The sequence below is a fragment of the Calonectris borealis genome, chromosome 15 (assembly GCF_964195595.1).
Source record: "Calonectris borealis chromosome 15, bCalBor7.hap1.2, whole genome shotgun sequence".
NCBI classification, from domain to species: Eukaryota; Metazoa; Chordata; class Aves; order Procellariiformes; family Procellariidae; genus Calonectris; species Calonectris borealis.
This window is the reverse complement of record NC_134326.1, coordinates 2752951-2778410: the sequence shown is the minus strand read 5'-3', so window position 1 is coordinate 2778410 and position 25460 is coordinate 2752951. Positions and strand designations below refer to the sequence as shown.

Genomic DNA, 25460 nt, shown 5'->3' with positions numbered 1-25460 from the left:
CCGCCGGCAGCTCACCGCCGCTCACGCCGACCCGGCTCCAGCTCCGGCTCCCGCTGCCGTTCCGGCTCCGGCTCCTTCTCCGGCTCCGGCTCCTTCTCCGGCTCCGGCTCGCCGCTGCCGGCCGCTGCCGCCGGCCCTTCCGCCCCGCTGCAGCACGGCTCCGCACCGCGGGGACGCTCGCAGACCGCCCGGCCGCCGAGCCAGCCAGCGAGCGAGCGAGCGAGCCGGGCCGCAGCGGGCGGGGCTGCCTGCAGCGCTCCGGCCTTCTTCTCGCTCCTCCTCGGTCAATAGCGGCGCCCGCAGCCTCCTCCCGGCACTGCAGGCACCGAGCGCTGCCCAGCGCTGCCCGCCCTGCCTTTCCCACGGACAGCTCGCGGGGACGGCACCGTCGCCACGGAGACAGCGGGGCCCGTCCAGCGGTGACCTCCTGCGCGGCCCTTTCCCGAGCCCACCTCTTCTTTGATCCTCGAGGTGGTCCCAGCCAGGAGGAAGGCACAGGCCTTCCGCGGGCGTGGAATTCCTACCACACGCAAAAAATGAAGTGGTAATGGCTATATATGTCAAGTAATATATGACATGTAAAATACTGACAGCCTTATCCCATTAGTCCGAAAGCACAGTCTCCACCACGAATTGCGCAGCTTTTTGTAGCAGTCGTGCTTGAATTACTTTTCCCTCACCCTTTCTGCAGATCAAAGCTGCGTCATACAGCCACATTAATTTCCCACATCCCGACCAATAGCCCAAGACAGCCATGGAGATCCCCCCTCAAATGGTGACTGGCGATTTCCTGCATTGGCCCTTCTCTAAGCCGTGCTTTTCTTTAACGGTGCGACATCATCCTTCCTTTTCATCAACGTGATCCCAACCAGGAGCAAGCCAGAGGCCTTTCGCGGGCGTGGTATTTCTACCGCACGGGAAAAACGAAGTGGTAATGGCAATATATGTCAAGTAGAATATTTTTTCGTAATATGACGTGCAGAGTATTACGAGTCGTAGCCCGTTAGTCCAAAAGCACAAGCTCTACCACGATTTTTTTTGTAGCTGTCTAGCTTCAATGCCTAAGGAAACAGTTTCTGAAATACAAACTATGATATTCAGACCCGCCCCAGGGAGAACCAGACATATCAGACTCATTAATCGAAGCAGCAGGAATTTTTCGTTAAATACTTCAGTTCATATGGAGCACGCTCCATTTAACTACTCCACGAGCACTGACTGAGATCAGACATTTATGGCTGAAGGAGGTGGGGCCAATCAACGGAGAATCTAAGCCCCCTAAGCCCGTACAGCTCCTGAGGAGGAGGTGGGGTTGCTCAGGCACTTGCCACGGGCTCAGGGATTTCTCCCCAGAAGACCTTCCTGGGAACACAGTACAGAAGGAGGCTCCCCTACTGCTCGAAAATCATTCTCTCCCACCCACACCGGTTTCACGCTACAGGTCACTTCATCACTTCGCGCTGATTGTACTACAACTACCCAGGAGGCAGAAAGCACCTGCAGTGATCCTGGCCAGAATCATCTGCTCGGCTCCCCGCAAACTGCGCGGAAAATGGCTTTGCAAGAAGAAAAACGGATACACCTGCCTTTGCTCCTGTGCCCGTTCTGTGGCCCACACTAGCAAAATGGGGGGATTTCAGCCATCCGACAGCTTTGGTTTGCTCCACATTTTTCTTGTGCGTCTATTTTCCCATTATTCGTCTATTCTCAATGTTCTGGTTTCAGCTGGGATGGAGTTGATGTTCTTCCTATTAACTGGTATAGAGCTGTGTTTTGGATGCAGTATGAGAATAATGTTGATAACACACTGATGTTTTAGTTGTTGCTAAGTAGTTTTTATGCTAATCAAGGACTTTTCATCGTCCTCCCGTGCCCTGCCAGGTGTGTGGGTGGCTGGGAGAGAGCGGGGCCGGGACGGCTGGCCCAGCTGGCCAATGGGCTATTCCATACAATATGACATCATGCTCAGCATATAAGGCTGGGCGAAGAAGAAGGAGGCGGGGGACGCTCGGAGTGATGGCGTTTGTCTTCCCAAGTAACCATTACGCGTGATGGAGCCCTGCTTTCCCGGAGATGGCTGAACACCTGCGTGCCGATGGGAAGCAGTGAATGAATTCCTTGTTTTGCTTTGCTTGCGCACGCGGCTTTTGCTTTACCTATTAAACTGTCTTTATCTCAACCCACGAGTTTTCTCACTTTCACCCTTCTGATTCTCTCCGCCGTCCCATTGTGGGGGAGTGAGCGAGCGGCTGCGTGGTGCTCAGTGGCCGGCTGGGGTTAAACCACAACACTCGACAGTATTTTAGAATGGGATGAGAGCAATGCAATGCTTTGGTGAACTCACTGAACTAATGACTACACCATGAAACTCTTGGAAGACCTAAAGATGCAGCTAATACTGAGAAAGGAAAGTTAACGGACATTCATAGGTGATTTTCCTTTTTAATAAGCCACATAACTTTAGGGTTGTATAGTTTATACACATTTACATTTAACCAAGTAATTCGATAGCTTGAACCACCAGGAAGGGCCTTTCATTTTCTCAGAAATCACGGTGTAAAAGATTGATGCTTGTTAGTAAAGCGTTCAGCTAATCCTAGAACCTTCATGTTGGTAGGACACCTTTTCTACAAAATACTGTAGGATGGCAGGAGAAGACAAGTACAGCTGCACACCCTAAACTATGCAGACCATTAGTAAATATGTAAATGGACTTTTTCCAAGTGCCTAACTGCTCTCGTTTTGTCGTTTTAGATATGTTCTTAGGATGGAAACAGCCTCTCCTGGTAAGAGAGAGGCGCAGGCACAACAACTATTGCAAAAAGTGGCTGAGAGACCGAGTTCCTCGGTTCAGTATTCCCCTGTCTACGTGATCAACCAGGTCCAAGCACCTCTCTTTGGGAAAAGGGGATCGAAAAAAAAAAATCCAACATAAAGAAACTCTTCACGTTAAACAAAGGGAAAAGGGGGATTCAAAAAGAAGGCAGGCTTTGAAATACAAAAGGCGATTATTTTTTTCTTGAGATCTCATTCTACACCTTCGCCTGTGTATGAACGGTAAAAAAGAGGGAACTACCACCCAGGAAAAAGAAATGAGAAATAACTGCACAAAGAACTCGGAAAAATCATGCCTGGATAAAATTTATCCATCCCATTAATGCTGCCATTTCTGCAGCTGCCTTCCTGCAAAAAATGAGGGGGCACTCGGCGGAAGGGGGGAGCATTCACTAGGGAGGAACAATCTGTAACTTCTCCATTCATGGAGCCGCACGCACTTTTCCTTTGGGAAACAGCATTAAGCAAGGATTTTGCATCCAGCCATCATCAGGTCCAAGCACATCAGTTTGGGAAAAAACCGATCAGGAAGGAAAAATCTCCCACACCAAGAGTCCATCACATTTTCCCGACTCCGTCATGCACAGTCATTAATTTACCGCGTTCACCGTTACTAACTCATACGAGGGTTGTAGTCAAAATCTCTCAGCTGAACCTGTGACCAGCGAAGGACCACGAACTGCCGCCGCTAGCTGCCTGCTCGGAGTGGAAGGGGGATACTCCTTCCTTTCTTCATTCCTTCACGGAGACACGGACCAGCATCCCCATCCACACCACCCGGGAAAAAAACAGCAGAATAGGGACGGCGCCTCAGAAAGGCTCAAGGAAAAGAGCGAGAGAGCGCGGGCTCACAGACCTGCGGTGCGTCGGGGTCCGCGGGCGGCTCTCCCGCGCCGGCGCTGCTGCTCGGGCTCCGCTTCCCGCAGGGCTCCCCGCCCATAAGCTCCTCCGCCGGCAGGCTGGGCAGCGGCGGCGGCAGCCAAGCGCCCTCGGCGACGGCGCGGCCCGGCGCCACGCACAGGTTGTAGGAGTAGGGCAAGGTGCCCTCGCAGAAGTCGGCCGGGAAGGCGGCGCCGGCCACGGAGAAGCGCTGCGCGCCCAGGCAGCGCAGGACGGCGGGCGGCCCGGCCCGGCGCACCCGCGCCAGCACGGCCAGCGCCACGCTCAGCAGGAACAGGGCGGAGAGGAGCGCCAGCGCCAGCACCAGGTAGAACTGCAGCTCCGCCGGCGAGTCGGCGCCCGCCGCCCGCTCGCTCAGCTCCGGCAGCGCCTCCTGCAAGCTCTCGGCCAGCACCACGTGCAGCGTGGCCGTGGCCGACAGCGCCGGCTGCCCGTGGTCCTTCACCACGGCCACCAGCCGCTGCTTCGCCGCGTCCCGCTCCGACACGGCCCGCGCCGTCCGCACCTCGCCGCTGTGCAGCCCCACGCGGAACAGCGCCGGCTCCGCCGCCTGCACCAGCTCGTACGACAGCCACGCGTTGCGCCCCGCGTCCGCGTCCACCGCCACCACCTTGGCCACCAGGTACCCGGCCGCGGCCGACCGCGGCACCACCTCGAACGGCGCCGCCCCCGCGCCCGCCGCCCCCGCGCCCCCCGCCGCCCCCGCGCTCGCCGCCGGCCACAGCACCCGCGGCGCGTTGTCGTTGCGGTCCAGCACGAAGACGCGCACCGTCGCCGTCGAGCTCCGCGCCGGCGCCCCGCCGTCCTGCGCCCGCACCGCCACCGCGAACTCGCGGCACTGCTCGTAGTCGAAGGAGCGCTGCGCGTACACCGCGCCGCTCCGCGCCTCCACCGACACGTACGCCGCCGCGCCCGCCGCGCCCGCGCTGCCGCCCGCCAGCCAGTAGCTCACGCGCCCGTTGGCGCCCGCGTCCGCGTCCCGCGCGCGCACGCGCAGCACCGGCGCGCCCGCCGCGTTGTTCTCCGCCACGTAGGCGCTGTAGGCGGCCTCCTCGAACACCGGCGCGTTGTCGTTCACGTCCGACACCTCCAGCACCAGCGCCGCGCGGCTGGACAGCGCCGGGCTGCCCCGGTCCCTGGCCACCACCGTCACCCGGTGCTCGGCCGCCTGCTCCCGGTCCAGCGCGCTCGCCGTCACCACCTTGTACGAGCCGCCCGACGACGCCACGATCGACAGCGGCGCCTCGCCCGACAGCTCGCACCACACCTGACCGTTCTCCCCGGAGTCCGGGTCGTTCACGTTCAGGAGGGCCACCACCATGCCGGACGGCGCGTCCTCGGGCACGGGGCTCGACACTGACAGCAGCGTGATGTCGGGCGCGTTGTCGTTCACATCCAGCACCTCCACCTCCACCTTGCAGTGCGCCACCAGACCGCCCCCGTCCCTGGCCTCCACGGCCAGGCTGAACGCTCGCGTGTCCTCGAAGTCCAGCGCCTCTTGCAGCGTGATGGCCCCCGTCTCCGCGTCCACCACGAACTTCTGAAGCACCTTGGCCGGCATTTTCCCGAAGCCGTAGGTGATGCGGGCGTTGGTGCCGGCGTCGGCGTCGGAGGCGGACACGTTCAGCACTGGCGAGCCCGGCGGCGCGTCCTCCCGCAGGCTCGCGCGGTACCGGTCCTGCGCGAACACGGGAGGGTTGTCGTTGGCGTCGGTGACGTTGATGCAGAGCTGGGCGGTGCCGCTCCGGGGCGGCTCGCCGCCGTCCACCGCCGTCAGCACCAACCGCAGGCTCTGCTCACTCTCCCGGTCCAGCGCGCGGCGCAGCACCAGCTCCGCGAATTTGCTGCCGTCCTGGCTCTCCCTCACCTCCACCGCGAAGTACGCGTTGGCCTCCAGCTCGTAGCCCTGCAGCGAGTTGCTGCCCACGTCCGCGTCTTCGGCTACGCCCAAGTAAAAACGGGCGCCGGGAGAAGTCAACTCGTTGATCTCCAGCTGGAAATTGTCTTGCAGGAAGCGCGGCGCGTTGTCGTTGACGTCCTGGATGGCCACCTCGACGTGGAAAACGTTCAGCGGGTTCTGCACCAGCGCCTCGAAGCTGACGGAGCAGGACGCCGACTCGCCGCACATCTCCTCCCGGTCCAGCCTCTCGCTCACGTACAGGTTCCCGCTCTCCCCGCTCACCGTGAAGTATTTCAGCTGCCTTTTAGCGGCAGCCGCCACCCGCAGCTTGCGTGCCGGCAGCTCCGCCGGGCTCAGCCCCAGGTCCCGCGCCAGCGGCCCCACCAGCGAGCCTCTGCCCAGCTCCTCGGGGATGGCGTAGCGGATCCGCTCTGCCGCCGCCCGGCACCACAAGCACAGCAGCAACGCGGGCAGCACCACTCGCCCGGCCGCTCGCCCGCGGCTCTGCCTCTGCCTGCCCGCCATGCTCGGCAGCGCTCGCCGCGCTCCTCCCTCCTGCCGCTGCCGCTGCCGCTGCCCTCCCTCCCTTCCAGCCACTCTCCGCAGCGAGCGCAGGGGCCGCCGGAGGGCAGCGAGCTCGGCGCCGGCTCGGATGCCGCTGCTCCCCGCGCCGCGCCGCCTCTCGCCTCTGCTGCCCGTGCCGCTGCCGCTCTGGCCGGCGCCGTGCGAGCGAGCAGCCTGCGGGGGCAGGACGCTGCGCCGGCTCCGGCGCCGGCGCCGCTCCGCGTCGGCCAACAGCGGCACCCGGAGGCGCCGCGACGCCACCGCAGCCAGCTGACGGCCGCGCTCTCAGCGGGGCGGGCTTCGGCCGCTGCTGCGGGGCTGCATTTCTGGGGTCTCTCTTTTATTAAAATCAGGAAAATTCCTTATTCTAATGCGGAATACTCGGAGGCACTTGCTTAATGCAGCTCCCAAGGCGTTTAAACCAGACACGCTGTCGGGTACTTTTAGGTCATCTCCTTGACTCACAATGAAGAGTCAGTAGTAAATATTCGTGGCAGAGCAATAAAGAACTCAGCTGCCCTTAATAAACTCTCAAGAAACCTGCGGAAGACTTTATTTTCAATTCTGCTTTCCTGACCTGCGACAAATATCAAGAAGAAATATTCGTGTGGGAGTAATCAATACATAATCAGAAACAGAATGAAGCAAAAGTCATTGCAATCCTGTCATGCCAGACCTGCAAAGGGCTTCCATCTTCCCTACATTTCTTCCTTTTGCTCATGTCTGCCTCTGACGTTCGTCCCACTGTTGATTTTTCTTGTAGGGAGCAGAACAATTACACTGAGAAATTTATCACCCCGAAGGTAATGTGTATAGCTCTATACTAAGATAACAGAATAACCTTTATTAGTTTGATTCTGATTCACTAAAGTTCCTTCTTTTGCATCTCCATACATAAGGCGCTGACAATGGGAAAGTGCAAAGCCACATCGAGTCTTTCGACATGGAATGGTTTAGGTTGGAAGGGACCTTTAAAGATCACCTATTCCAACAACTATGCCATGGGCAGGGACATCCTTCACCAGGTCACGTTGCTCAAAGCCCCATCCAACCTGACCTTGAGCACTTTCAGTGATGGCGCATCCACAACTTACCTGGACAACACGTTCCAGTGTCTCACAACCCTCCCCTTAAAACATTTCTTCTTTATTTCCAATCTAAACCTACCCTCGTTGAGTTCAAAACCATTGCCCCTTGTCAAGTCACGACAGGCCCTGGTAAAAAGGCTCTCTCAGTCTTTCTTAGAAGCCCGCTTTCTATTTCATTCATGAAGATACTAAATAGCACTGGTCCCAGTACGGACGATAACTCAACGATAACTCTTTGGACACAGCCATCCACACAGTTCCTTCTCCATCTAACAGTCCATCTGTCAAACCCATGTCTCTCCAATTGAGTGGCCACCGTGTTACGGGGGATACCCTCCACACATTCTCCCACTCACCCCCGGTCTGTTCATGGAAACCTTGGCTGGGCTGGGTTGCCACTCTGCACTTTGAGGACTGCACTAGAGATGGTTTTGCTTTCTTTCCCTACAGACAAGTGTGCCTCTGGGAGCACACGCAGGCCTAGGAAAGCCTTCCCCTTCACAGCTGTAAACATCAAAGGTGTGTACGGGAACTGCCCCTGCACTCAGACAATTGGAACAGATGTGACCTTCCCCATTTCATCAGACACCCTGAGGTCGAGCTCTAGTCATGACAACAAGCAAGGCAAGAGTTAGAAACAGACAAAAATGAACCGATCAGGTGGAATAACATTTCTTAGGCCAAACTTCTTGAGCAGAAGCAACTCCAATTGCATGGTACTCCATTAGGCAGCACACGGTTGTATTATCTATGACAAGCAGGGAAATGACCATCTGTTCTTCTATAGGCTCACACACAGAGCTCTCCTGTCTTCTCTCCAACCCTACACAACTTGCAGGTTTGCTTCTGACCTTCTCAAAATTGGCAAAAACATATCATGAGGGGACAATGCACTGTGATCACACCAAGAAGGGAGGTACCTTTGCCTGCTAACCATCATTCTGAGAAGAAAAAGAAGGATTCAAGGCACATGAATGAAGAAGGATTCTAGGCATCAAATCATTGCCCAGACAAAACCACATTGACCCACCTCTTATTATGGTTCAAAGCCAGCCTCTCACCCTGCTTGCTCTGCATTCACAGCCTTTAGTTGCACCATGGACTATACCCAACTTTTGGTCATATGTCGGCCACAAGTGAAAGAGCATGTCCTTCAGCAGTGTTTTAGGGAAACAGAAGTACCCCAAAGTCTTTGTCTTTGCAGCTGTACACCTTCAAGGTATGGATGGAAACTGCTCCCCGAGCTTGATAATTTTAACAGATCTCTACTTTGAAGGACTATCAGCCCTAAACTGAGGCCCAGTTTTAGAACAGGAGAAGAAACAAGAAAGTAGTATGAAACCTACAGAAGTCAAGGAATCTTAGCTTAACATTTTAGATTATGTCAACTGTAGTAGGTACACAAGAAGAGTATCCAGTTGGTAAAAAGTACGTGGCAGGAGCTCACTCCAATGACCACAGCCACAGTTCTCAAAGTCATTTCTTTGGACAACAAGAAAAGGAAAATGCACAGAACCACAACTTGGGACCCATCCAACAACTAGGAGAAACTGAACATTGACACCTACCTTTCAGACATTTCAAACTGTACCACAGCAAATTCATCCACCTGCCCTGTCTCTGTGCAGACAGAATGCTTCAGCGTGCTCAAACAGGACACAACAGGGAAGCTACCTCTGCAGAGAAGACATCACTGAAAGAAATGTTGCGCACACAACTTCTCCTCACGGACAAAAAGGATCACAACATGGATGCACTCATAGAGACTTCTCTGCTCATCACACTCATTTCAGGAAACATAAAATGTTCTAAAGGGCATAAGCGATATGCAGCTCAGTTAAAGACTCAGTTGTCACTATCAGCTCAAAGACACCATCATTCTTCCTCAGCACACGGCCAATTTGGAAGATACGTGACTCTGCAACTGTTAATGCAATGTTGACGTCTATGCCCAATAACTACCATTCACAGGAAAAGCTGTATCCAACATGACAGTGCATAAATTGAGTAACTTCCTCACACATGCTTCAAAGAACAAGCCCCAAACCCAGAAATTCCTGTCAAAAATTCCCTCCCATCCCCTACATTCACATCAATTCTAATACTGACAAAACATTGGCACTTCCTTCATAAGAGCAAGAGCTGTTAATAAAGTCTGAAGGTTGGTCAAGGCTGGGAAAAGCTTAATACAACCACGATGACACTCTACATCACACTCTTACAAGGTCATACAGGTGGAAAAATGATGTTTCACACAACAATTTCTAGAAATAGTACCCCTGGAGCATATTTCCACTTCCATGGCGATTGCTTGCAGACAAATTTGTCAGAGGATTGTCATCCACTTCCCACAGGTGTCCCCGCTGAAAAGCTCCTCCACCAGCAGGAGGACCATTCCCCATGCACAGTTATTGCACAAACACTTCATCATTGTCAGAGGACTACCATTGCCTTTATGGACAGCGAAGCTAGGATCACAACATGAATGGCACAGGCCTTGGCACAAGGCATGAAATCAAACCATTGCCCAGCCAAAACCACATTGACCCACCTCTTTTCATGGTCCGAATCCACCCCCTCGTCTTCCTTGCTCTGCATTCGCAGCCTTTAGTTGCACCACTGACAATACCCAACTTTTGGCTATATGTCAGCCACAGGCAAAAGAGCATTTCATTCAGTGACGTTTTAGGGAAGCATAAGTTTATCACAGACCTTGTCTTGGCAGCTGTACACCTTCAAGGTAGGGATGGAAACTGCTCTCCCAACCTGATAATTATGAGAGATCTTTTAGTGTTTTCAGGATTGCCAGGCACAATGAAGCAACCCTGACAAAAAAAGGCAAGAATGGGAAATCCACAGAAGTGTATGATTCATAGCTTGCATTTCAGATTGTGTCAATTGGCGTAGGTACACAACAAAGGTAACTAGCTGCTAACAAGTACACAGGAGACTCACACAGGAGCCCACACCGAAGATCATAGCCACAGTTCTCAAAGTCATTTCCATGGACAATAAGAAAAGGAAAATGCGTGGAACCACAACTGTGGGCTTCATCTGACAGTTAGGACAAACTCTACCTTTGCACCAACCTTTTAGACATTTCAAACTATACCCCAGTGAACTCTTCCACCTGCCCTGTCTCTGTGCAGACAGAACCCTTCTCCCTGTCCAAACATCACACAACAGGAAAGCTACCTCGGCAGACAGACACCATTAAAAGAAATGTTGCACGCACAACTTCTCGCATCCCAAGGATCACAACACGGATGCCTGCACAGAGATTTTTCTGCTCCTACCATTACTTTGAACAAAGGTAAAACGTTATAAAGGGCATAAGCAATAAGCCGCTCAATTAAAGACCCAGTCATCAAAGTATCAACTCAAAGGCAACGTCACCCTTCTTCAGCACATGGGCTATTTGGAAGGTATGTGACACTGCCACTATTCATGCATTACATCTATGCCTGATAACTACCATTCACAGGAAACATCATGCAACAGGAAAGCAAACTGATGAACCCAAACTTGGCCTTATCAAAATATTAGACACCGCTAGACTCATTTTCAGAAGGCCAACACTAAACCCTGGAAATCGACAAAACACGTGCCATGTCTCCACCAGCACCTCCTCACACACAGCACCCCAAAGACTCTCCTCTAACCCTTCACAGAGTGCATGGCTGTCAATGATCTTCATCATTTGCAGAGAGACTCCACCCAAGGAAAAGTTGCTCAGACAACTTCTCCTTACCATGGATAAGAGTTGACTTCTCACCAGGTGTATGTGACAAGCAAGAGCATTTCTTCCAATGACATTTTAAGGAAAGATGTCTATGAAAGTCTTCCGCTTTACAGCTGGAAACATGAAAGCACATAGACAAATGTTACAGATATGATCTTCCACACATTACCAGAGACATCGGCCCACCTTCAGATCATTACAACGAGCAAGGCAAGAAGTTAACACCTGCAGAAAGGAAGGGATCACAACATACTTTTCTGGTTTATGGCTCTTAGGATAGGCACATAATTCAGGTCTTTAGTAGGGAATGAATCATCAGTTGGCTCCTCCCAAATATCCCATTATCGCACTATCTAAGTATAGAATTAAGTTGTCGGTTGAATATATCACGACAACCTGCAAACACACAGGAGGCACCTCCCAGGGCTCCCAATACGGCTGGAAAAACGTGTCTTCGGCCAAACTTACTTGGGAAGATGAAACTCGCATTGCATGACCCTACAGCTGGGCACTGAAGAGGGAAAGGAGCAAACCATCTCTCTTGTGTCCTTCAACAGCCCCTCACGTACAGCTCCCATGACTCTCATCTCCAACTCTTCACAACTTGCATGAGGTTCTTTGACCCTCATAATTTGCAAGCACTTGTCATCAAAGGGCCAGTTATGCAGACCATTTCTCTTCAACATGCAGAAGGATGACGCAACCACTTCACATAGATATCTTTACATCTGTGTACTGCAGATTGTCTGTACAGAAGTGTCTGCTCACTGGTCTTCTGGGAAGAAACATCAAGATTGTAAAAGTAAAAGAGAGGTCCTCCAGGAGAGACTGGGTCAGTGAACATCTGCAGAGGGGGAACATCCCCTCCTCGTGTCTCCTCCCGCACCTTCAGTCTCTCCCCTCCCGCCCTCGTATGGCTCTTGCTATAACATGTATTTTCAAGTCAAGACAAACCCAGCTCCTTCTGCAATAAGTCAACCTTAAAAGATGGGGAATCAGCAAAAAATATTTCCTCCACTAGCCCTTCACACGCAGCCACACAGAGACTTTCTTAAATAGTCACAACTTTTACGATTCTCTTTCATCTCCATAACAGGCAGACAGACCTCGTCAAGGGATCAGTTGTTGCCCAGTTCCAGCCAACAGCAGCCCCGCTTCTCCTGCCTCCCACACCAACTGCAACACGGAGCCACAACCCCACGCTCACCTCCCGGGAGCAAGAGGCACCAGCACAAAGCGCGCTGCTCAGCGAAGCTTCGCCTTCCCCGACACCAACCCTCGGCCCTGCGCAGGACGCAGCCCACGGCGCGGAAAGGGCACGGAAGCGGCAGAGCCAAGTGTCGCGGAGAAGGTCGCGCCAGAGGAACTCACCGGGGCAGCGGCGGGGTCCTCCCCGAGTAGCGGCGCGGGCTCGTCGGGCGGCGGCCGGGCCGGGAGCGTGTCGCAGCAGCTGCCGCCCGACAAGCGGAGCTGGCTCTTGCGCGAGTCGGCGGTGAGCGACACCTCGTGCGAGTAGGAGTGCAGGAAGGCGCGGACGCCGTCGATGCCCACGAAGTGCGAGGCCGGCACGCCGCGCAGGGCGCCGCTGCCCGCCGGCAGCAGCTGCGAGCGGCGCCAGCGCCGCAGGCGCAGCGCCAGCAGCAGCAGCAGGAAGGCGAGGAAGAGGCAGGACACGGCCGCCACGGCCACCACCAGCCACCGCGTCAGGCTGCCGGCCGGCTCGCCCGGCGCCGCCGCCGCGCTGCCCAGCTCCCACAGCAGCTCGGCCACGCTCTCGGCCAGCACCACCGTCAGCGTGGCCGTGGCCGACAGCGCCGGCCGCCCGTGGTCCTTCACCACCACCACCAGGCTCTGCCGCGCCGCGTCGCGGGCCAGCGGGGAGCGCGCCGTGCGCACCTCGCCGCTGTGCAGCCCCACGCGGAACAGCCCCGGCTCCGTCGCCTTGGCCAGCTCGTACGACAGCCACGCGTTCTGCCCCGCGTCCGCGTCCACCGCCACCACCTTGGCCACCAGCGCCCCGGGCTCCGCCGAGCGCGGCGCCAGCTCCACGCCCGCCCAGCCCGCGCCCGCCGCCGCCGCCGCCGCCGCCGCCGCCGGCGGGTACAGCACCTGCGGCGCGTTGTCGTTCTCGTCCACGATCACGAGCCGCACCGACACGTTGCTGCTCCGCGCCGGCGCGCCGCCGTCCTCCGCCCGCACCCACAGCCCCACCTCGCGCACCTCCTCGTAGTCGAAGGAGCGCAGCGCGTACAGCGCGCCCGTCTCCGCCTGCACCGACACGTAGGACGAGAGCGGCGCGCCCCGCACCCGCCCCTCCGACAGCCGGTACCGCACGCGCGCGTTCTGCCCCCAGTCCGCGTCCGTCGCCCGCACCGTCAGCACCAGCGCGCCCGCCGCGTTGTTCTCGGGCAGCCGGGCGCTGTAGCGCGCCTCCGCGAACACCGGCGCGTTGTCGTTCACGTCCAGCACGCGCAGCGCCAGCACCGCGCTGCTCCACAGCGCCGGCGACCCGCCGTCCGCCGCCCGCACCGTCACGTTGTACTCCGCCACCTCCTCCCGGTCCAGCTCCCTCGTCGTCACCACGCGGTAGTAGTCCTCGAAGGACTTCTCCAGCCGGAATGGGACGCCCCTGTCCAGCGAGCACCGCACCTCGCCGTTCGCCCCCGAGTCCCGGTCCTGCACGTGCAGCAGGGCCACCACTGTCCCCGACGGCGCGTCCTCAGAGATCGCGCTCAGCGCCGACGACACTCTCAGTTCGGGCGCGTTGTCGTTCACATCTGTCAATGTGATCACGACTTTCGCCGTATCTAAAAGGCCCCCGCCATCATGTGCCTCAACGTCAAGTTCATGTGAGGAGATTTCTTCAAAGTCCAAATCGTCTTTAACGAATATTTCTCCTGTCTCAGAGTCCAGGTGAAAAAGTTCCGACGCCCGATCTGAAATTTTCTTAAAACTGTATTTCACGTTCCCGTTCAGCCCCTCGTCGGCGTCGGTGGCCGTGAGGGTGACGAGGGCGGAGCCCACGGGCACGTCCTCCGGCACGCGCACCGTGTGCTCCGCCTGGCTGAACACGGGCGCGTTATCGTTCGCGTCCAGCACCGCCACGCGGATCCGCGCCGTGCCCGTCCGCGCCGGCTCTCCGCCGTCGCTCGCCCTCAGCACCAGCTCGTGAAACGCCGCCTTCTCCCGGTCCAGCGCCTTCGCCAGCACCAGCTCGGGACGCTGATCCCCGCCGGGGCCCGCCTGCACGGCCAGCGAGAAGTGCTCGTCGCCGCTCAGCGCGTAGCTCTGCACAGAATTCCGGCCCACGTCCGGGTCCTGCGCATCCCGCAGGGGTAAACGCGACCCCGGGGCTGTCGTCTCGCTCATTCTCAGCTCCGTTTCTGCCTCTCGGAAGCTGGGCGCGTTGTCGTTAATGTCCGTGATCTCCACTTCGATTCCGTAGACCTGCATTTCCCCCTCCACTATCACCTCACAGCGCAGCACGCATTGCTCCACCAGCCGGCACAGCTGCTCTCTGTCTATCCTCTCCGCCGTCACTAAATGTCCCGTCTTCCCGTGCAGAGCGAAATACTGCGTCCTACCTCTGTCCAAGATGCGGACGCCGCTGTCGCGGAGCGCCGGCAGCTCCAGCCCCAGGTCCTTGGCCACGTCGCCCACGAACGAGCCCTTCGGCATCTCCTCGGGAAGCGAGTAGCGCAGCTGCCCCCACGCCGCCTCCCACGCCGCCACCAGGGCGCACCACAGCAGGGCTCGCTCCCGCCGGCCCCAGCGCCTCCCCGCCGCGCACATCGCCGCCGCGGCCCCGCCGGCCCAGCACCACCGCCGGCAGCTCCCCGCCGCCCACCGCCGACCCGGCTCCCGCTCCGGCTCTGCCGACCCGGCTCTCGCTCCCGCTGCCGCTGCCGCTGCCGCTCCGGCTCCGGCTCCTGCTGCCGCTCCGGCTCCGGCTCGCCGCTGCCGGCCGCTGCCGCCGGTCCCTCTGCCTCGCTGCAGCACGGCTCCGCACCGCGGGGACGCTCGCAGACAGCCCGGCCGCCGAGCCAGACAGACAGCGAGCGAACGAGCCGGGCCGCAGCGGGCGGGGCTGCCTGCAGCGCTCCGGCCTTCCTCTCGCTCCTCCTCGGTCAACAGCGGCGCCCGCAGCCTCCTCCCGGCACTGCAGGCACCGAGCGCTGCCCAGCGCTGCCCGCCCTGCCTTTCCCACGGACAGCTCGCGGGGACGGCACCGTCGCCACGGAGACAGCGGGGCCCGTCCAGCGGTGACCTCCTGCGCGGCCTTTTCCCGAGCCCACCTCTTCTTTGATCCTCGAGGCGATCCCAGCCAGGAGGAAGGCACAGGCCTTCCGCGGGCGTGGAATTTCTACCACACGCAAAAAATGAAGTGGTAATGGCGATTTATGTCAAGTAATATACGACGTGTAAAATACTGCCAGCCTTATCCCATTAGTCCGAAAGCACAGTCTCCACCACGAATTGCGCAGCTTTTTGTAGCAGTCGTGCTTGAATTACTTTTCCCTCACCCTTTCTGCAGATCAAAGCTGCGTCATACAGCCACATTAATTCCCCACATCCCGACCAATAGCCCAAGGCAGCAATGGAGATCCCCCCTCAAATGGAGACCGGTGATTTCCTGCATTGGCCTTTCTCTAAGCCGTGCTTTTCTTTAATGGTGCGACATCATCCTTCTTTTTCGTCAAGGCGATCCCAACCAGGAGGAAGGCAGAGGCCTTTCGCGGGCGTGGTATTTCTACCGCACGGGAAAAACGAAGTGGTAATGGCAATATATGTCAAGTAAAATATTTTTTCGTAATATGACGTGCAGAGTATTACGAGTCGTAGCCCGTTAGTCCAAAAGCACAAGCTCTACCACGATTTTTTTGTAGCTGTCTAGCTTCAATGCCTAAGGAAACAGTTTCTGAAATACAAACTATGATATTCAGACCCGCCCCAGGGAGAACCAGACCTATCAGACTCATTAATCGAAGCAGCAGGAATTTTTCGTTAAATACTTCAGTTCATATGGAGCACGCTCCATTTAACTACTCCACGAGCACTGACTGAGATCAGACATTTATGGCTGAAGGAGGTGGGGTCAATCAACGGAGAATCTAAGCCCCCTAAGCCCGTACAGCTCCTGAGGAGGAGGTGGGGTTGCTCAGGCACTTGCCACGGGCTCAGGGATTTCTCCCCAGAAGACCTTCCTGGGAACACAGTACAGGAGGAGGCTCCCCTACTGCTCGAAAATCATTCTCTCCCACCCACACCGGTTTCACGCTACAGGTCACTTCATCACTTCGCGCTGATTGTACTACAACTACCCAGGAGGCAGGAAGCACCTGCAGTGAACCTGGCCAGAATCATCTGCTCGGCTCCCCGCAAACTGCGCGGAAAATGGCTTTGCAAGAAGAAAAACGGGTACACCTGCCTTTGCTCCTGTGCCCATTCTGTGGCCCACACTAGCAAAATGGGGGGATTTCAGCCATCCGACAGCTTTGGTTTGCTCCACATTTTTCTTGTGCGTCTATTTTCCCATTATTCGTCTATTCTCGATGTTCTGGTTTCAGCTGGGATGGAGTTGATGTTCTTCCTATTAACTGGTATAGTGCTGTGTTTTGGATGTAGTATGAGAATAATGTTGATAACACACTGATGTTTTAGTTGTTGCTAAGTAGTTTTTATGCTAATCAAGGACTTTTCATCGTCCTCCCGTGCCCTGCCAGGTGTGTGGGTGGCTGGGAGAGAGCGGGGCCGGGACGGCTGGCCCAGCTGGCCAATGGGCTATTCCATACAATATGACATCATGCTCAGCATATAAGGCTGGGCGAAGAAGAAGGAGGCGGGGGACGCTCGGAGTGATGGCGTTTGTCTTCCCAAGTAACCATTACGCGTGATGGAGCCCTGCTTTCCCGGAGATGGCTGAACACCTGCGTGCCGATGGGAAGCAGTGAATGAATTCCTTGTTTTGCTTTGCTTGCGCACGCGGCTTTTGCTTTACCTATTAAACTGTCTTTATCTCAACCCACGAGTTTTCTCACTTTCACCCTTCTGATTCTCTCTGCCGTCCCATTGTGGGGGAGTGAGCGAGCGGCTGCGTGGTGCTCAGTGGCCGGCTGGGGTTAAACCACAACACTCGACAGTATTTTAGAATGGGATGAGAGCAATGCAATGCTTTGGTGAACTCACTGAACTAATGACTACACCATGAACTCTTGGAAGACCTAAAGATGCAGCTAATACTGAGAAAGGAAAGTTAACGGACATTCATAGGTGATTTTCCTTTGTAATAAGCCACATAACTTTAGGGTTGTATAGTTTATACACATTTACATTTAACCAAGTAATTCGATAGCTTGAACCACCAGGAAGGGCCTTTCATTTTCTCAGAAATCACGGTGTAAAAGATTGATGCTTGTTAGTAAAGCGTTCAGCTAATCCTAGAACCTTCATGTTGGCAGGACACCTTTTCTACAAAATACTGTAGGATGGCAGGAGAAGACAAGTACAGCTGCACACCCTAAACTATGCAGACCATTAGTAAATATGTAAATGGACTTTTTCCAAGGGCCTAACTGCTCTCCTTTTGTCGTTTTAGATACGTTCTTAGGACGGAAACAGCCTCTCCTGGTAAGAGAGAGGCGCAGGCACAACAACTATTGCAAAAAGTGGCTGAGAGACCGAGTTCCTCGGTTCAGTATTCCCCTGTCTACGTGATCAACCAGGTCCAAGCACCTCTCTTTGGGAAAAGGGGATCGAAAAAAAAAATCCAACATAAAGAAACTCTTCACGTTAAACAAAGGGAAAAGGGGGATTCAAAAAGAAGGCAGGCTTTGAAATACAAAAGGCGATTATTTTTTTCTTGAGATCTCATTCTACACCTTCGCCTGTGTATGAACGGTAAAAAAGAGGGAACTACCACCCAGGAAAAAGAAATGAGAAATAACTGCACAAAGAACTCGGAAAAATCATGCCTGGATAAAATTTATCCATCCCATTAATGCTGCCATTTCTGCAGCTGCCTTCCTGCAAAAAATGAGGGGGCACTCGGCGGAAGGGGGGAGCATTCACTAGGGAGGAACAATCTGTAACTTCTCCATTCATGGAGCCGCACGCACTTTTCCTTTGGGAAACAGCATTAAGCAACGATTTTGCATCCAGCCATCATCAGGTCCAAGCACATCAGTTTGGGAAAAAACCGATCAGGAAGGAAAAATCTCCCACACCAAGAGTCCATCACATTTTCCCGACTCCGTCATGCACAGTCATTAATTTACCGCGTTCACCGTTACTAACTCATACGAGGGTTGTAGTCAAAAGCTCTCAGCTGAACCTGTGACCAGCGAAGGACCACGAACTGCCGCCGCTAGCTGCCTGCTCGGAGTGGAAGGGGGATACTCCTTCCTTTCTTCATTCCTTCACGGAGACACGGACCAGCATCCCCATCCACACCACCCGGGAAAAAAACAGCAGAATAGGGACGGCGCCTCAGAAAGGCTCAAGGAAAAGAGCGAGAGAGCGCGGGCTCACAGACCTGCGGTGCATCGGGGTCCGCGGGCGGCTCTCCCGCGCCGGCGCTGCTGCTCGGGCTCCGCTTTCCGCAGGGCTCCCCGCCCACAAGCTCCTCCGCCGGCAGGCTGGGCAGCGGCGGCGGCGGCGGCAGCCAAGCGCCCTCGGCGACGGCGCGGCCCGGCGCCACGCACAGGTTGTAGGAGTAGGGCAAGGTGCCCTCGCAGAAGTCGGCCGGGAAGGCGGCGCCGGCCACGGAGAAGCGCTGCGCGCCCAGGCAGCGCAGGACGGCGGGCGGCCCGGCCCGGCGCACCCGCGCCAGCACGGCCAGCGCCACGCTCAGCAGGAACAGGGCGGAGAGGAGCGCCAGCGCCAGCACCAGGTAGAACTGCAGCTCCGCCGGCGAGTCGGCGCCCGCCGCCCGCTCGCTCAGCTCCGGCAGCGCCTCCTGCAAGCTCTCGGCCAGCACCACGTGCAGCGTGGCCGTGGCCGACAGCGCCGGCTGCCCGTGGTCCTTCACCACGGCCACCAGCCGCTGCTTCGCCGCGTCCCGATCCGACACGGCCCGCGCCGTCCGCACCTCGCCGCTGTGCAGCCCCACGCGGAACAGCGCCGGCTCCGCCGCCTGCACCAGCTCGTACGACAGCCACGCGTTGCGCCCCGCGTCCGCGTCCACCGCCACCACCTTGGCCACCAGGTACCCGGCCGCGGCCGACCGCGGCACCACCTCGAACGGCGCCGCCGCCGCGCCCGCCGCCGCGCCCGCCGCCCTCGCGCTCCCCGCCGCTCCCGCGCCCGCCGCCGGCCACAGCACCCGCGGCGCGTTGTCGTTGCGGTCCAGCACGAAGACGCGCACCGTCGCCGTCGAGCTCCGCGCCGGCGCCCCGCCGTCCTGCGCCCGCACCGCCACCGCGAACTCGCGGCACTGCTCGTAGTCGAAGGAGCGCTGCGCGTACACCGCGCCGCTCCGCGCCTCCACCGACACGTACGCCGCCGCGCCCGCCGCGCCCGCGCTGCCGCCCGCCAGCCAGTAGCTCACGCGCCCGTTGGCGCCCGCGTCCGCGTCCCGCGCGCGCACGCGCAGCACCGGCGCGCCCGCCGCGTTGTTCTCCGCCACGTAGGCGCTGTAGGCGGCCTCCTCGAACACCGGCGCGTTGTCGTTCACGTCCGACACCTCCAGCACCAGCGCCGCGCGGCTGGACAGCGCCGGGCTGCCCTGGTCCCTGGCCACCACCGTCACCCGGTGCTCGGCCGCCTGCTCCCGGTCCAGCGCGCTCGCCGTCACCACCTTGTACGAGCCGCCCGACGACGCCACGATCGACAGCGGCGCCTCGCCCGACAGCTCGCACCACACCTGACCGTTCTCCCCGGAGTCCCGGTCCCGCACTTTCACCAGGGCCACCACCGTGCCGGACGGCGCGTCCTCGGGCACGGGGCTCGACACCGACAGCAGCGTGATGTCGGGCGCGTTGTCGTTCTCGTCCGTGATGTCTATCTGCACCTTGCAGTGAGCCACCAGACCGCCGCCGTCCCTCGCCTCCAGGCTGAAGCTGTATTTGCTCTTCTCCTCGAAGTCGAGGGGCCCCGCCGTCCTCACCTCGCCGCTGTCGCTCTCGACGCTGAACAAGGCGCGGACGCCGTCCGGGACGTTGCCGAAGGAGTAGGAGACCCGCCCGTTGGAGCCCGCGTCCGCATCCGTGGCTCGCACCCGCAGCACCAGCCACCCCGCCGGCACATTCTCCCGCACTCGCGCCTCGTAGACGCTTTTGCCGAACACGGGCGCGTTGTCGTTGGCGTCCGTCACATTGACGCGAACCTGGACAGTCCCGGACCTCACGGGGTCCCCGCCATCCACCGCCGTCAGTACCAGCTCAAAGGAGCTCTGCTTCTCCCGGTCCAGCGCTCTCTCCAGCACTAATTCCGGCTGCTTGCTTCCATCGGGGCTCTCCTTCACGGCCAGAGTGAAGGACGGGTTGCCGGTGAGCTGGTAAGTCAGCAGCGAGTTGCTGCCCACGTCGGCGTCTCGGGCCATCTCCAGCGGAAAACGCGCCCCGGGAAGCGTCCATTCACCGATCTCGAGGTGCAGAGCAGCTTTGCTGAAGGTCGGGGAATTGTCGTTGACGTCCTGGATGGCCACCTCGACGTGGAAAACGTTCAGCGGGTTCTGCACCAGCGCCTCGAAGCTGACGGAGCAGGACGCCGACTCGCCGCACATCTCCTCCCGGTCCAGCCTCTCGCTCACGTACAGGTTCCCGCTCTCCCCGCTCACGCCGAAGTATTGCTTCTCCGCGCTGAGCCGCAGCTTGCGTGCCGGCAGCTCCGCCGGGCTCAGCCCCAGGTCCCGCGCCAGCGGCCCCACCAGCGAGCCTCTGCCCAGCTCCTCGGGGATGGCGTAGCGGATCCGCTCCGCCGCCGCCTGGCACCACAAGCACAGCAGCAAAGCGGGCAGCACCACTCGCCCGGCCGCTCGCCCGCGGCTCTGCCTCTGCCTGCCCGCCATGCTCGGCAGCGCTCGCCGCGCTCCTCTCTCCTGCCGCTGCCGCTGCCGCTGCCCTCCCTCCCTTCCAGCCACTCTCCGCAGCGAGCGCAGGGGCCGCCGGAGGGCAGCGAGCTCGGCGCCGGCTCGGACGCCGCTGCTCCCCGCGCCGCGCCGCCTCTCGCCTCTGCTGCCCGTGCCGCTGCCGCTCTGGCCGGCGCCGTGCGAGCGAGCAGCCTGCGGGGGCAGGACGCTGCGCCGGCTCCGGCGCCAGCTCCCGTTCCGGCGCCGCTCCGCGTCGGCCAACAGCGGCACCCGGAGGCGCCGCGACGCCACCGCAGCCGGCTGATGGCCGCGCTCGCAGCGGCGCGGGCTTCGGCCGTTGCTGCGGGGCTGTATTTCTGGGGTGTCTCCTTTATTAAATTCAGGAAAATTCCTTATTCTAATGCGAAATACTCGGAGGCACTTGCTTAATGCAGCTCCCAAGGCGTTTAAACCAGACACGCTGTCGGGTACTTTTAGGTCATCTCCTTGACTCACAATGAACAGTCAGTAGTAAATATTCGTGGCAGAGTAATAAAGCTGCTCTTAATAAAGTCTAAAGGGAAGTATAAGAGCAATACACAATTTCATAGGTGCGGAAGACTTTATTTTCAATTCTGCTATCCTTACCTGGGACGAATATCAGGAAGGAAATATTCGTGTGGGAGTAACCAATACGAAATCAGAAACACAATGAAGCAAAAGTCATTGCAATCCTGTCATGCCAGAGCTGCAAAGGGTTTCCATCTTCCCTACATTTCTTCCTTTTGCTCATGTCTGCCTCTGACGTTCGTCCCACTGTTGATTTTTCTTGTAGGGAGCAGAACAATTACACTGAGAATTATATCACCCTAAAGGTAATGTGTATAGCTCTATGCTAAGATAACAGAATAACCTTTATTAGTCTGATTCTGATTCACGAAAGTTCCTTCTTTTGCATCTCCATACATAAGGGGCTGACAATGGGAAAGTGCAAAGCCACATCGAGCCTTTCACAGAACCAAGGAATGGTTTAGGTTGGAAGGAACCTTTAAAGATCACCTATTCCAACCACTCTGCCATGGGCAGGGACATCCTTCACCAGGTCACGTTGCTCAAAGCCCCGTCTAACCTGACCTTGAGCACTTCAAGTGATGGCGCATCCACAACTTACCTGGGCAAGCTCTTCCAGGTCTCACAACCCTTCTCATAAAACATTTCTTTATGTCCAATCTAAACCTACCCTCGTTCCGTTTAAAACCATTGCCGCTTGTCCTGTCACGACAGGCCCTGGTAAAAAGGCACTCTCCCTCTTTCTTATAAGCCCGCTTTCTATATTGAAAAGCAGCCATAAGGACTCCCCAGAGCCTTCTCCAGCCGGAAGAACCTACAGGAACAGGTCCATATCTTTCTTGTAGTATGGGCCCCAGAGCTGCACACAATACTCCAGGTGGAGTCTCATGAAAGCAGAGCAGAGGGAGAGAAGCACCACGCCTAGGATATGATTGCCTTCCTGGGCAGCAAGTGCACATGGCCAGCTCATGTCCCATTTGTCACCCACCAGTACCTCCAAGTCCTTCTCTGCAGGGCTGCCCTCAATCCATTCATCCCACAGTCTGTATGGAAACTGGGGGTTGCCCCAACCCACGTGCAGGACCTTGCCCTTGGGTTCATGACGTTTGCACAGGCCCACTTCTCCAGCCTTTCAAGGTCCCTCTGGACGGCATCCCTTCCCTCTAGCAAATCAGCTGCACCACTCAGCTTGGTGTTATCTGCAAACTTGCTCAGCGTGCACTCAATCCCACTGTCTATGTCATTCAGGAAAATACTAAATAGTGCTGGTCCCAGTACGGACCCTTGAGGAACACCACAGGTTACTGGTTTCCACTTGGAAACGATAACTCAACGATAACTCTTTGGACACGGCCATCCACACAGTTTCTTCTCCCTCTAACAGTCCATCTGTCAAACCCATGTCTCTCCAATTGAGTGGCCACCATGTTATGGGGGTCCACGTAGGGGACACCCTGCACGCGTTCTCCCACTGACTCCCAGTCAGTTCATGGAAACCTTGGCTGGGCTGGGTTGCCACTCTACACTTTGAGGACTGCACTAGAGATGGTTTTGCTTTCTTTCCCTACAGACCAGTGTGCCTCTGGGAGCACACGCAGGCCTAGGAAAGCCTTCCTCTTCACAGCTCTAAACATCAAAGGTGTGTACGGGAACTGCCCCTGCACTCAGACAGTTGGAGCAGATGTGACCTTCCCCATTTCATCAGACACCCTGAGGTCGAGCTCTAGCTCATGACAACAAGCAAGGCAAGAGTTAGAAACAGACAAAAATGAACGGATCAGGTGGAATAACATTTCTTAGGCCAAACTTCTTGAGCAGAAGCAACTCCTATGGCATGGTACTCCATTAGGCAGCACACGGTTGTATTATCTATGACAAGCAGGGAAATGACCATCTGTTCTTCTATAGGCTCACACACAGAGCTCCCCTGTCTTCTCTCCAACCCTACACAACTTGCAGGTTTGCTTCTGACCTTCTCAAAATTGGCAAAAATGTATCATGAGAGGACAATGCACTACGATCACACCAAGAAGGGAGGTACCTTTGTCTGCTAACCATCATTCTGAGAAGAAAAAGGAGTCTAGGCACAGCAATGATAATTGGCCAAAATAAAAGGGGAGTGGTCACCCAACAGAGAATGGGTCATCAAGCCATCAGCTTAGGGGGAATCTCTTCCCCTCTATTATCACGCACTGTTCCACAGAGGTACGACTTATACTAATGTCATGTTTAAATCTATTCCCCCAATAAAAACAGAATGCAAAGATACCCTCACATCTCAGCCTTTCACACCTGCTGCAGCATGAGCAAGAGGTACTAACACAGGGCACACCGCTTAACGAAGCTATGCTGATAATTACAAGTAAACCTACCTACATATCAGACCAGGTAAAGAAAAACAAAACCATAAATCAGACAAGCATGGCAAGCAAGCATTAGAAGACAAAGTGTCAGAGAAACTCACTGGCACGATGGCTCGGTCTTCACTTCATCCCTCAGAGCACCCAGAAGTCATTGAGGTCTCAAGCTCTAAGTGAGGCCCTAAAGCCTTACTCTGGACTACAGAGCAGGGGGGTTCAGTTTATGAAATTGTCATCAGCTCATGTGGCCTGCTCATCTCCCACAAATATGAAGCCATAAGTGTAAACACCGTGTCATGGGCCTCTTTCTCAACCTAAGACTTCTGAGAAATTATAAGAAAATCTCTTTTAGCTTCTGCTTCATATTCCTCACACCTAAAATTCTCACTTACATGGCTGAAGTGAGTATTTACTGCAAAACAACACACAGCTTCAAAAGCAAAAGCACTGTCCACAAACAGGGAAAAGGAACCACGACCTTCCAGGAAACAAAGGCCAGAAAGAAAGTGTAATTACAACTGTGAAGAAACTGCACATCACGACGTTCCAGGGAGACAGAGATGGATAAAGGAGGTTTCACACAGGAATTATAAGCTGTTCCACCCATACATCATCATTCCAGGTACACACTTATGCTTAAATACTTTATTGTCAGAGGACTACCACTGCCTTTCAGGACAGGGAATCCAGGATCACAGCAGAAATGGCACAGGCCTTGGCATCAAAGCATTGCCCAGCCAAAACCACATTGACCCACCTCTCCTCATGGATCAAAGCCAGCCTCTCACCTCCTTGCTCTGCATTCACAGCCTTTAGTTGCACCATGGACTATACCCAACTTTTGGTCATATGTCGGCCACAAGTGAAAGAGCATGTCCTTCAGCAGTGTTTTAGGGAAACAGCAGTATCCCAAAGTCTTTGTCTTGGCAGCTGTACACCTTCAAGGTATGGATGGAAACTGCTCCCCGAGCCTGATCATTTTAACAGATCTCTACTTTGAAGGACTATCAGCCAAACTGAGGCCCAGTTTTAGAACAGGAGAAGAAACAAGGAAGTAGTATGAAACCTACAGAAGTCAAGGAATCTTAGCTTAACATTTCAGATTATGTCAACTGTAGTAGGTACACAAGAAGAGTATCCAGTTGGTAAAAAGTACGTGGCAGGAGCTCACTCCAATGACCACAGCCACAGTTCTCAAAGTCATTTCTTTGGACAACAAGAAAAGGAAAATGCACAGAACCACAACTTGGGACCCATCCAACAACTAGAAGAAACTGAACATTGACACCTACCTTTCGGACATTTCAAACTGTACCACAGCAAATTCATCCACCTGTCCTGTCTCTGTGCAGACAGAATGCTTCAGCGTGCTCAAACAGGACACAACAGGGAAGCTACCTCTGCAGAGAGACATCACTGAAAGAAATGTTGCGCACACAACTTCTCCTCACGAACAAAAAGGATCACAACATGGATGCACGCATGGAGGCTTCTC

At 56.1% G+C, this 25460-nt stretch overlaps 3 protein-coding genes across 3 annotated transcripts; all 3 read right to left on the bottom strand.

Annotated features, from left to right (window-relative positions):
- Positions 1 to 11: 11 nt before the first annotated feature.
- LOC142088957 (protocadherin gamma-B5-like) lies at positions 12 to 7387 on the bottom strand. The gene is made up of 3 exons (XM_075164834.1): positions 7367 to 7387; positions 3692 to 6469; positions 12 to 158 (listed from the first exon to the last, which is right to left on the bottom strand). Exons 1-3 carry the CDS (start codon positions 7385 to 7387, stop codon positions 12 to 14), a joined length of 2946 nt encoding a protein of 981 aa, XP_075020935.1.
- A 4752-nt stretch (positions 7388 to 12139) lies between these two features.
- On the bottom strand, positions 12140 to 14821 carry LOC142088956 (protocadherin gamma-A2-like). The gene is made up of 2 exons (XM_075164833.1): positions 12401 to 14821; positions 12140 to 12205 (listed from the first exon to the last, which is right to left on the bottom strand). The coding sequence occupies exons 1-2, from the start codon at positions 14819 to 14821 to the stop codon at positions 12140 to 12142; spliced, it is 2487 nt and encodes an 828-aa protein (XP_075020934.1).
- A 3703-nt stretch (positions 14822 to 18524) lies between these two features.
- Positions 18525 to 25379, bottom strand: LOC142088955 (protocadherin gamma-B5-like). Its single transcript, XM_075164832.1, has 2 exons — positions 25258 to 25379; positions 18525 to 21453 (listed from the first exon to the last, which is right to left on the bottom strand). Exons 1-2 carry the CDS (start codon positions 25377 to 25379, stop codon positions 18525 to 18527), a joined length of 3051 nt encoding a protein of 1016 aa, XP_075020933.1.
- Between the last annotated feature and the right edge of the window lie 81 nt (positions 25380 to 25460).

Excerpts from the sequence above, each read along its gene's own strand:
- LOC142088955 (XM_075164832.1), bottom strand. The coding sequence starts at position 25,379 with ATGTCTCTCTGCAGAGGTAGCTTCCCTGTTGTGTCCTGTTTGAGCACG. Across the intron at positions 21,454-25,257 it reads CAGTTTGAAATGTCCGAAAG|AATAAGGAATTTTCCTGAAT; the intron begins GTAGGTGTCAAT and ends ATTTCGCATTAG.
- LOC142088956 (XM_075164833.1), bottom strand. The coding sequence starts at position 14,821 with ATGTGCGCGGCGGGGAGGCGCTGGGGCCGGCGGGAGCGAGCCCTGCTG. Across the intron at positions 12,206-12,400 it reads AGGACCCCGCCGCTGCCCCG|TTGGTGTGGGAGGCAGGAGA; the intron begins GTGAGTTCCTCT and ends TCCGTGTTGCAG.
- LOC142088957 (XM_075164834.1), bottom strand. The coding sequence starts at position 7,387 with ATGGTTTTGAACTCAACGAGG. Across the intron at positions 6,470-7,366 it reads TGGTTTTGAACTCAACGAGG|CTGGCTGCGGTGGCGTCGCG; the intron begins GTAGGTTTAGAT and ends CGCGGCCGTCAG. Across the intron at positions 159-3,691 it reads CGGACCCCGACGCACCGCAG|CCGTGCTGCAGCGGGGCGGA; the intron begins GTCTGTGAGCCC and ends CGCGGTGCGGAG.